Consider the following 12,232-nt stretch of genomic DNA (forward strand, 5'->3'; position numbering starts at 1 on the left):
GCCACTGCTGTTTTCAATATTTGTCTTCGCGCCATCCTTTCTTCCTTGTTTCTTGTTTTATCCACATACGCTCTCTACTCCACCCTTGTGGAGTCCTCTGAATGTTCATCCATTGTAGTACACTATGCCAAATATTCTTTGTTATCTCACATTCAAAAAAGAGATGTTCCAATGTTCATCCATTGTAGTACAGTACACTATTGATTTCCTGCATCAGAATTTGCACAGAGCCTGTGTCACCTCTAGTGAACATCAACGCGTCATCTGCAAAACTAACATGTGTTATTTTCAGCCTTTTACAACGAGGGTGGTAATTGAAATCATGTATCCTGTCTAGCTTCTGTAGGCAGCGCCGCACGCTACAGATATATGACAGAGGTATGCATGGGTTTAAAAAATTTATTGTTTTCAATCTTGCTTTAATTAGTAAACAAGAGTGGTGCATCTCTCTGATACAGAAATTTAGAGATTGATATGGTAATTAGAGTTGAAAATGAATACCACATTCATAGATATCATGTATTATTATTGTTCAATAATCATTCAATGTTACACTTTGAAAACACAAAAATTGTATTACAACAAACCAAGAACTTCCCAGGTTAATAAATTCAAATTAATTTAGAACAACACATATAGATATGATTTTTTTTATTCCTTGCTTTTGAGATTTGATTAGGTTGTTGAAGCTTTTTCATTTATCATAATCATATGAATTGCTTTAGACTTATTATCTTCTTCAACCATTTCCCTCAGTATATCATCTTCTATCTTTTCAGTTTGCCATTTCGAAGGATTTTCAACGAACTCTTGACTGAAAATCATGCAAGAAATCCACTCTTTCCATATAGTCCTTCTAAACTTATCTTCCTCCATCGATCCGGTTGTCAATAACTGATAAACGTACACCATTTTCTGCTGCCCCGGACGAAAAGCACGCGATAGCTTGCTTTGTTTTCGAAGGATTCCATTCAGAATCCAAGAAAATCACTCTAGAAGCTGCTGTTAAGCTTATACCTTCGGCACAAGCATTGATAGAAGCAAGAAGTACCTTTGAACTTCCGCGAGGATCTTCGAATTTGTCTATCACTTTGCCTCTTTCAAACAAGTCTAGCTCCCCGGTTAGTAACAGAACCTCTTTACCGTTTTGCCATTGGAAATATTTCTCGAATAACTCGATTAAAAACCTTATCGGTGCGAGGTTGTGACAAAAGATGAGAACCTTTTCGTTTTTCACTACGCGCGAGATTAGGCTCAGGACAAATCTTACTTTGGAGCCTTTTCTCAAATCGAATTTGCTTGTTTCTAGCTTCTTTAGTTCTTCATCGGTGAAAAACTTAGCTGCACATGCTGCTGCTGTTTTGATCAACCACGGATGTATCGATCCGAGTGTTATCAGAAGTTCAACCTCGAGAACGTAACTACTGGACTTAGCCATTTTCTTCTGAAGCTTCTGTATAATCTCGTGCTGTTCATCGTTCGTGTTCATGAGCAATGTATAGATTTGTAAACCAGGAAGAGTATCAGAAGAATTTCCACTGTCATAAACATCAATGAATCCGGTTGTCATTTTGCGCAGCAGGTTTAGACCAAACATTTTTTCCTCGTCAATATCCGAGTTAATCTTCTTTTCAATGTTATCCAAGAAGAATTTTCTCGCTCTCGCCTCGAGTAAATGTGGTGCTTTCATCATAATTTCTCCATTCCTTCTGTATTTAGAGTCCAACTCATGTAGAACTTCGTGCACGAATTTCGGTCTAGCTAAAGAAAGCGTATTGAAATATTCGCAGAAATTATTCTGAAATAATGTGCCTGAAAGTAATATTCTCAATTCTGTTGGAAGTTTCATTAAACATTTCCTCAACCTCGATTTCGTGCTTCTAGGATTGTGTCCTTCATCAGGTATCAAGATTCCAGGGTTTTCTCTCAATGCTTTAGCCATGTATTTTCTGTGTTCGAATTTCGTTTCTTCCGATCTCATTAGCAAAAAAAACGAAGTATAGCCCATGACAAGAACACTCGGGTGTGAATTCCATTTCTGTATCTTGTTGATACAACCCAAAACATGTTTGACATCACTAGTAGGTTTTGGAACTCCTGGAAGAATCGTCGATTTTAGTGTTGTTAAACCTCTCGAGGTTTGACGTGAATAAGGTACACCGGTACAGGAATCTTCCATTTCTTGAACTCTTTTCGCCATGTGTAGAGTGTGGTTTTCGGAGCTAGGACTAATGGTCGTTTCCCTGGAAATAGTTTCAAGTAACTTACGAGAAAGGAAATGATGAGAAAGGTTTTTCCTGCTCCAGGAGCATGAGGTATAACACAGCCACCACTTGTTTCGGAGTTTTCTTTCATGAGAGCTGGTTGCATTGATCCTGCAATGTTTCGCCAAAGAAACTCAAAAGCTTTTTTCTGGTGTGCATGCATCTTTTCTTTGAGCTCTGGAATCAATTCCCAAACATTTTCATTTTCTTTCGATATTGTGTGATGTGACTTTGAAGTTCATGGTGGGGTACATGGGCGATTCGACAAACATCTCTCATACAACATATGTTACTCTTTTAATACAAAAAATAAAAGAAAAACTAGAAGTGCCACGATATTGACTAAGGTTAAAAAAACCCGCGAAATCGGTGCTCCCTCCCTTGTTAATTTTGATGTAAGAAACGATAAGGTTTATGATGAAAATGCTGATGATTTTAAGGGTTACGTGGCACTACAAGGTAGAAGCAACATGAGTATTTTGATAGATAATTGACACGATATTGACAGTGATTTGAAAGATAGCATATGGACACATATTTCGATATTTACTATGAATTTTATGATTTGTTTTTCAAATATAGATGGTCGTTAATTTTTTTGATTTAATACTAATATCAACTATATTATGTAAACATAGGGCGTGTTTATTGTTCCAGAGGATAATATGCTGAAAAAGAAATGGCTTGCATATGCTGGTGAGCATTGGAGGGGTTTTAAGACATAACCCACGGTTGATTATATTGATCATCCAGGTGATAACGAAGTGCCTCCATACGTGAAGTATTTATTTAGTGATAGGAAAGTTTGGGAGGATTTTGTAAAGTCTCCCGCCACTCTTAATTTCTTGGCTAAGATCCAAATAGGGGTGGAAATAGGCTAGGCTAGTCTAGGCTTTAGAAGGCCTGAGCCTGGCCTACGATAAACTTAAAAGGCCTAAGCCTGGCCTAAGGCCTATCATAGGCTGAGTTTTTTGGCCTGGCCTGGCCTTTTTAAAAGTCTTGCCTGGCCTGAAAGCCTATTTAAAAAGCTTGTATCTTATTAAAGTTTTCAATTAATCTGTATAACTTAAGAAGTCTTGTAGGTCGACCTATATATACATATATAAGTGAACCTATTTAGCATTTGTTATATATATATATATATATATATATATATATATATATATATATATATATAGGGTAGCCTATTTAGCTTTTTTTTCTAATATATATGCATACACGAACCAACTTATTTAACATATCTCTAATATATATGAAAATATAGGTCGGCCTATAAGGCCTCATAGGCTTTTTTCAATAGCCTAAGCCTGGCCTATTAAATAAAATAGGCTTTTAAAAAAGCCTAAGCCTGACCTCTTTATTAAATAGGCCTGGCCTGGCCTAGGCCTATGTAGGCTGGGCCGTAGGCCCCTGTAGGCCGGCCTGGCCTATTCCCACTCCTAGATCCAAAAATAAAAAGAGAATAGAGATAGAAATATCTATCCACATATATTGTCTCGTGGATGATATGATAAACTTGAACAAAAAAGTATTAATGAAAAAAGAAAACAAAGGGAACTAGAGCTAGGAGATCCTTTTAGAAGCCTTGTTCACAGTCCATCTCCACCATCATGTCATGAGAAATGGAAGAGGACACGTCAAAGACTAGATGATGAGTTCACATCAAAGGCTACACATGAAGTGACTGAAAAGATTGTAAGGAGATGATTTTTTTAACATTACTTATTCTAGTTAATTCAATTTGGTAAATATGATCTTTTATATGTGGTATAGGATGTACTGGTTAAACAGGAGCGAGACAAGTGGATCCAGGAGACGATGGAGAAATATACTAAGGAGGGACGTGTGAGGGTACATCAGGAGGAGCGGGAGAGGTTGTTGCAGGAGGTGAGGGAGAGAGTCTGGGAGGAGTGTACCCGCAATGTGATTAAAGTATAAGTTTAAAAAATTGTTATTGTATTTCAATTGTTTTTTTAAATGATAAATTTTTTTGTAAAACATGTCAAATCATCATTCATATTTAAATTTATTGTAGAACTTTATACATAAAAATATAAGTTAAAAAAACAAACATTATATCGATTATATGAAAAACATGAAAGGAAAACTAAAACTACTTGAATTTAAAATAAAAAGACTAATTTCGTAAATAAGAGGGAGTGGAACTCTTATTAAACCTAAAAACAAATTTGTTATATATTTTTAAATATTATTTTTATATTACAAATAAACTCAAGGGAACCTCCTCGAATTCATCAAAGAAATAGTGGATCCTGTTGAGTTCTTAGGAATTCTTCTAGTAGTATGGTCATTTATCCCACCTTCCTATTTTTGATACAGAAAAACACTCTTAAAAATAGAAATAGTTTTAATTTAAGATTTTATTTAAATATTTTATATAATTATTTAATTTTATTAAAGAGAAATTCTCCATAGTGAGATTCGAAAATAATGAATCTACTGTAACATGTTTGTTTTAAATAAAATAAAATCTAAAAAAATATATATATGACAGAGGTGTGCATGGGTTTAAAACATTTATTGTTTTCAATCTTGACAGAGGTGCATCTCTTCAAAGTTCGGTATTTATCTCACACAGATTTCCTTGAGTAATAACTTAGTTTTCAATTGATTTCCATCTATTTGTGTACTGATTTTCATTTCATAAACCAATGAAACTTTTTGTGTTACTGAATCCATTTTTGTATCTCTCTGACACAGAAATTTAGAGATTGATATGGTAATATTAGAGTTGAAAATGAATACCACATTCACAGATATCCTGTATTATTATTATTGTTCAACAATCATTCAATGTTACACTTTGAAAACACAAAATTTGTATTACAAACCATATTAATTTAGAACAACACTGAATCTAAATATGATTATTTTTGTATTCCTTGCCTTGGAATTAGGTTGTTGAAGCCTTTTCATTTTTCATAATCATATGAATTGCTTTTGACTTATCTTCTTCAACCATTTCCCTCAGTATATCATCTTCTATCTTTTCAGTTTGCCATTTCGAAGGATTTTCAACAAACTCTTGACTGAAAATCATGCAAGAAATCCACTCTTTCCATATAGTCCTTCTAAACTTATCTTCCTCCATCGATCCGGTTGTCAATAACTGATAAACGTACACCATTTTCTGCTGCCCCGGACGAAAAGCACGCGCGATAGCCTGCTTTGTTTTCGAAGGATTCCATTCAGAATCCAAAAATATCACCCTAGAAGCTGCTGTTAAGCTTATACCTTCAGCACAAGCATTGATAGAAGCAAGAAGTACCTTCGAACTTCCACGAGGATCTTCGAATTTGTCTATCACTTTGCCTCTTTCAAACAAGTCTAGCTCCCCGGTTAGTAGCAGAACCTCTTTACCGTTTTGCCACTGGAAATATTTCTCGAATAACTCGATTAAAAACCTTATTGGTGCGAGGTTGTGACAAAAGATAAGAACCTTTTCGTTTTTCACTACGCGCGAGATTAGGCTCAGGACAAATCTTACTTTGGAGCCTTTTCTCAAATCGAATTTGCTTGTTTCTAGCTTCTTCAGTTCTTCGTCGGTGAAAAACTTAGCTGCACATGCTGCTGCTGTTTTGATCAACCAAGGATGTATTGATCCGAGTGTTATCAGAAGTTCAACCTCGAGAAGGTAACTACTGGACTTAGCCATTTTCTTCTGAAGCTTCTGTATAATCTCGTGTTGTTCGTCGTTCGTGTTCATGAGCAATGTATAGATTTGCAAACCAGGAAGTGTATCAGAAGAATTCCCACTGTCATAAACATCAATGAATCCGGTTGTCATTTTCCGCAGCAAGTTTAGACCGAACATTTTTTCCTCGTCAATATCCGAGTTAATCTTCTTTTCAATGTTATCCAAGAAGAATTTCCTCGCTCTCGCCTCAAGTAAATGCGGTGCTTTCTTCATAATTTCTCCATTCCTTCTGTATTTAGAGTCCAACTCATGTAGAACTTCGTGCACGAATTTTGGTCTAGCTAAAGAAAGCGTATTGAAATATTCGCAGAAATTGTTCTGAAACAATGTGCCTGAAAGTAATATCCTCAATTCTGTTGGAACTTTCATTAAACATTTCCTCAACCTCGATTTCGTGCTTCTAGGATTGTGTCCTTCATCAAGTATCAAGATTCCAGGGTTTTCTCTCAATGCTTTAGCCATGTATTTTCTGTGTTCGAATTTCGTTTCTTCCGATCTCATTAGCGAAAAAAACGAAGTATAGCCCATGACAAGAACACTAGGGTGTGAATTCCATTTCTGTATCTTGTTGATACAATCCAAAACATGTTTGACACCACTAGTAGGTTTTGGAACTCCCGGAAGAATCGTTGATTTTAGTGTCGTTAAATCTCTCGAGGATTGACGGGCGTGAATAAGGTACACCGGCACAGGAATCTTCCATTTCTTGAACTCTTTTCGCCATGTGTAGAGTGTGGTTTTCGGAGCTAGGACTAATGGTCTTTTCCCTGGAAATAGTTTCAAGTAACTTACGAGAAACGAAATGATGAGAAAGGTTTTTCCTGCTCCAGGAGCATGAGATATAACACAGCCACCACTTGTTTCGGAGTTTTCTTTCATGAGAGCTGGTTCCATTGATCCTGCAATGTTTCGCCAAAGAAACTCAAAAGCTTTTTTCTGGTGTGCATGCATCTGTTCTTTGAGTTCTGGAATCAATTCCCAAACATTTTCATTTTCTGTTGATATTGGCTCATCGAGATCATTAGCACGAGTCAAGAACAGATCCTTATTATCAACTTCTTCGACTTTTGGCTCGGGTTTGTCTTCTCCACTGCATTGTTTCTCCTCTTTGTGCCATTTTGGATTTTCCATCTATCATTATATATAAATTAACTTATCAGGTAGATTCTTACCACAGAATATTTTGTATTAAATAGTATATCGCGAACAACAATGATTTGTTCGAATATCTCTACGCTATATTCGCTATTAAATTAAGGTTTTTGACTCTACTTACAATGGGTTCAGATATGTCTCGTATTGCGGTTTTCACAAAACCACATCGGGTGCAGTATATTCCAATTTCGTCTTCCAATCTAAAATCATGTTCACAAGTTTCCTTTGATTCTTTCTCGGTATCAGCCGAAACCTCAGCAGCATTTGAGTCCTGCTATGGCATATAATAGTTGAACAAAATCAGCCATTAACCTTAAAAAACAAGATAAAACCAAAATAACAAAGAAGAAATTGTCACACACACCTCATTCCCAATAAGAAGATAACTAGATGTCAAAGCTGTATTCATTTCTTGCCACAAGGCCTCCAAATTCTCAGGACTCTCTTCCTCCTCGTCATCGCTTTTCGATGTTTTTTCTTCTTCCCTCGGCTCCAACTTGCTTGTTTCCTGCCACGGCTCGTTAACATTTTTCTCTTCTTCGGTTGGCAGACTATCGAAATTCTTCATATATGTATCGATCATTTCTTTGGAGGCATCGGCGTACATTCTACTTCCTTTATGACGCTGTTCGTCATGAACCTGGTTTATGTTTGTCCAACGAAATCGCTTTGTTTGAGCGCCGTTTTTAAAACAGATCCCTTCCCATTTGTTCCCAAAATCGATATCATCCAAATCATGATCAAATTGCTTCCTCTTGAGGTTTTTTTCTCTGCAATAACTATAATAACGTCCCAAAGTAGCATTATCATCGACTTCTTTAACACATGATATTGCAGACTGATCATTGCAGGGATCCGAATTCAACACGTCAGCACCATTATTCTTTGCTTCAACGATGTCATCAGTCAAATGATCATATTTCAAAGAAATTTCATCTCCATGATCATTTTGTTCGGCATCACCTAACTTTACTTCATTGGTTTTTTCCGCCTCATTAACCTTTTCGTCACTTTCACTATCATCCTCTTCTGATTCTGAATTTGAATCTGAATCTGAATCTGAATCTGAAGAAGAGTTATCGTTTCTTTTCACATAAGTTCCTCTCTTGTATGGCCAGGTTCTAAAGTTACCAACTGCCAACTTCTCAACAGCACAACCAATGTACCGTTCGGGCTGTACATTTCTACGTCTTGAGCGTCGTAAGCCTCCAATTTCATTAGTTTGCATTGGCGACGCTTCATCTTCTTCACCATCATAATCATGAAACGCGTCAAATTGAGAAATAATAGGTACTAGTGATCCGTTTTTAAGGTTGAAGTTCACAACATCTATCAAAAAAGGACTAGTAACATCGGTATCATTTCCCATAACTTGATATACAAGCTTGTTCTGAAAAGATCTTATACTAAATGAAACCTTCTTTAAAAAAGACGTCATAACGAACCACGAAAGATCAGATAAAAATTTCCCGAGAATTAATCTAGTTTGGGATAACGAAGAGCAATCTTCCGATGAATCCCACCTATAAGGCTTAACTTCGCAATTGTTGTTTTCTTTTAACAAGCCTTCAGAAGTATTATGTTGAAGCCTCTGGAGGATGAAGATTTGGTCGATTCCAATCGCATTATCCTTTTTACTAAGAGTTTTCATCTCGGTTCCAAGTGAACCTTGATCGTCATAGAAGTTTACATAAAATTGACACGAACATTTATCAGATTCGTCGTGAGGTTGTCTGTGTATGGAATTTATCCTAGCATCAATCCACATCTACAATTTACAAAAGATAAATATCAATATATTAAAGATCAAAAAATAAATGCATGCATAAATACTCCAATTTATAATTAAAAAGATTGAACTTACTGGAATAGGACTAAATTGATATGAATTATCATCATGATGGCAAAAGCCTAATAGAATAGATATGTCGATTCCAGATCGTAAAAAGTTGGAGCAATCGGATGAAGCAGCTTTTCTTGATCCTATCCGAATATCAGATGACGATGTCAAAGGAGTTTGAATCTGCCGAGTATCCATGAAATGTAATGTTGTTTTTCCTGATGAAACTTCGATGAGTTTCACAGGTTGCCATGATCCAGACAATACTGCTTCAAATGCTGTTTACAAAGAAGAATTAGAGGAAACATATATAGTATAGAATAGATACTAATGAATTAATGTGAACATGGAGTTATGGAAAATTTTGAACGTAAATTAATTGAGAATGAGTTACTCATTTACAATTCAATGAGCTTTGTTGTTTACAAATTTGGTTGATAATATACATAATCGACGAAATTGTCGGGTTTATAAATACAAAATGAATTGTCTGCTACTAATTTTATAGTGCAGTCAGCTGCAAGTTTAACATTTTGCAGCCTGTCGTAGAGAACCAAGCTTTTACATCATTTTTGTTCCAATGATAACGGCATTGACAAAAAGTATTTTCAAATGTTTTAAATTGCAACCACAATATTTCTGATGTGTTAGTCTTCTTCGTTAAAACATCGCGTTGCAGTGTGATCTTCAAACACGACACATCATAAGCACATCAGACAATTTTGATGATGCTCGTATGAATCTTCTCATAAAAAATTAAAATTTCAAAACCCTAAATTCTAATTTGTTTAAATCTTCTCATCAAAGAATAAAATTTCATAACCCTAAATTCTGATTTTCAATCTTTTGTACTTCAACATCTTAACTATAAAAGACTATTTCTTTAACGCTTTTTTAAATCTTCTCATAAAAAAATAAAATTTCAAAACCCTAAATTCTAATTTGTTTAAAAATCTAATGAAAAATCTTACTTTCAAATGTATATATATTTCAAACATCTACCAATTAGTAGCCAACTAATCTACTATGATGAGTAAATAATATAATGGCACACATGGTTTTAAATTGTGGCTAAATCTTGCTGATGTTGGTAGCCTCTGCAAAGGAAACAATGCACAACTGCGGTGTGATTTAAAATAACATGTGATCAACATTGTTTAATTTCGATCATGATTGTTCTAATATTTTCACTAAAAATAAAATTTTCAGTTGATAAAGTACCAATTTTCATCTGATGTAATAAAAATTCTTAAAATTCTAACATTCTTAACTATGTATTTCAAACGTCTCTCACCAACCGCAATGTTTAGTGCAACAATTACAATGAACACAATTGCAAGCACATCTGTGACCTCAATTTATAATCATAGTATGGTAAAGTGACTCAATAGTTTACAAAATTTAAAATTAAAACCATGCCGCGTTGTGTGTCATCTCGCATGCGCAATCACTCCGCAGTCATGCATACGCAATCACTCCGCAGCTATCGTGCCGCATTTACCATATAACACACAATCAATGCTAAAAAATCCTTAGGGTAATTATTGATATATAGTTATTCATTTGATTTCGTTTTCAATTTCATGCATGTGTAATAATAGATCAGGGAACAAAAAAGAGAAAACTTACGATAATCAGAATCAAATGGATGCTTCCATTGATGTAAATTCCTTTTTTTCGGTGGCGCCATTTGAATTCAACTTTTACCACCTAATAGAAAGCTGATTAATCTGAAAAACACAAACACAAACTTCATCTTAAAGATCTATTAATCGCATCATTAATATATATCAAATCAAATTGCGCTCACAAAAACAACTTAGTATTTTACGTCGACAAAAGTTATTAACGTTAAGACCAAACGAATCAATTACAAGACATGAACAACGTAACATGAAATGAAACATGTGAATTATAGATCAAGACGAGAATACACACGTGAAAGAAAGAGTGAGTGACGATAACTGGTTGGTAAGTGACGTAGCTGACTATGGAGTGATGAAGCAAAGAAAAACGTGAGAATGGTTAAAAGCCGTAAACTCCGTGCAGATTCATATGAGAGAGATAGAATGGACGTTGAGAAAGTACGCTATTTAAACTGCGGAAATGTAGGAAATGACACGTCGATTCCTACCGAGACCAATCCAAAAACACAACCTTATTTGTTCAAAATTAAGATATACACAAACCTTAAAAAATTACTAATAGTAATGAGCAATAATACTATTTTATTAATATGTCTATTTTTATTCAATTCAGGTCTTCATCCAATGCATTTCTTTTTATTAGGAAAAATTTAATCTACCATATAAGAAATTAATATGTTTTGGAAATCTCTACGGTACCCTTTTTGATTTACACCGAAAATACCCCAATTATATTTAATGCTATTCACTCTTAATTTTTTGATTGGACTAAGGGTACGTTTGGATTGATGAAAAGAGATGAAATGGAAAGAGATGAAATGGAGTGGAAGAAAGTCATGCTTAATTGTTTGGTTTTACAAAAAATGAATGGAATGGAATGGTAGGTGATGGAACACATTCCATCCAATACCACTATTTTAACCAATTTTTCATTCCCCAAAATTGGGGTGTATTCAATGGAATGGAATCAATTAATTAACCAATTACAATTTTGTCCTCCAAATTCTATTTTCTTTAACCATTCTACACTTTATTCTTTCAATTTTTAGAAATTAGATATGATTTTATCTTGATTTATATATTTTTTATATGAAATACTCCAAGATATATTTTTTATTTATTATATTTTATGTTGTTGTGCTGTATACAACGGAAAAGCTCTGCTATAGATGAAATTTTGAAAGCCAGAAAGAAATTCTTCGTTAAACAAATATTTCGGATGATAAAAAGAACTATGTATGTCTAACATAATCATTTCTTTTTCAATATTGTACCTAACGTAATCACTTTTTTTTAATAACCTATATACCATTCATACTACTTTTCATAAAAATAAAAATGATAACGTTAAATAATTGATACTCCTATTCATTCTACTAATCCAATAACATATATGCCAATTCATTACTACATAACATGATTTATTTTTCTATAAAAAAATTAATTGATTTGTTTTAAGTTTGATACGTTGTTTGATTTATTATAAAAAAAATTAATTTGATTTATTTGTATATAAATCTATAATTAAATGTAATTTTTATTGTTTAATTTTTATCGATAACTAATTAAAACATAAAAATAAAGTATATGAAATTGGTTCAAATATCTA

General features: G+C 34.2%; 1 protein-coding gene and 1 pseudogene across 1 annotated transcript; both read right to left on the bottom strand.

The window, feature by feature from the left end:
• Window positions 1-675: 675 nt before the first annotated feature.
• Window positions 676-4,964, bottom strand: LOC131638105 (SNF2 domain-containing protein CLASSY 1-like; annotated as a pseudogene).
• A 214-nt stretch (window positions 4,965-5,178) lies between these two features.
• On the bottom strand, window positions 5,179-10,667 carry LOC131638106 (SNF2 domain-containing protein CLASSY 2-like). The gene is made up of 5 exons (XM_058908654.1): window positions 10,607-10,667; window positions 9,002-9,255; window positions 7,502-8,905; window positions 7,259-7,408; window positions 5,179-7,113 (listed from the first exon to the last, which is right to left on the bottom strand). Exons 1-5 carry the CDS (start codon window positions 10,665-10,667, stop codon window positions 5,179-5,181), a joined length of 3,804 nt encoding a protein of 1,267 aa, XP_058764637.1.
• Between the last annotated feature and the right edge of the window lie 1,565 nt (window positions 10,668-12,232).

Source organism: Vicia villosa, unplaced genomic scaffold (assembly GCF_029867415.1).
Source record: "Vicia villosa cultivar HV-30 ecotype Madison, WI unplaced genomic scaffold, Vvil1.0 ctg.002171F_1_1, whole genome shotgun sequence".
NCBI lineage: Eukaryota > Viridiplantae > Streptophyta > Magnoliopsida > Fabales > Fabaceae > Vicia > Vicia villosa.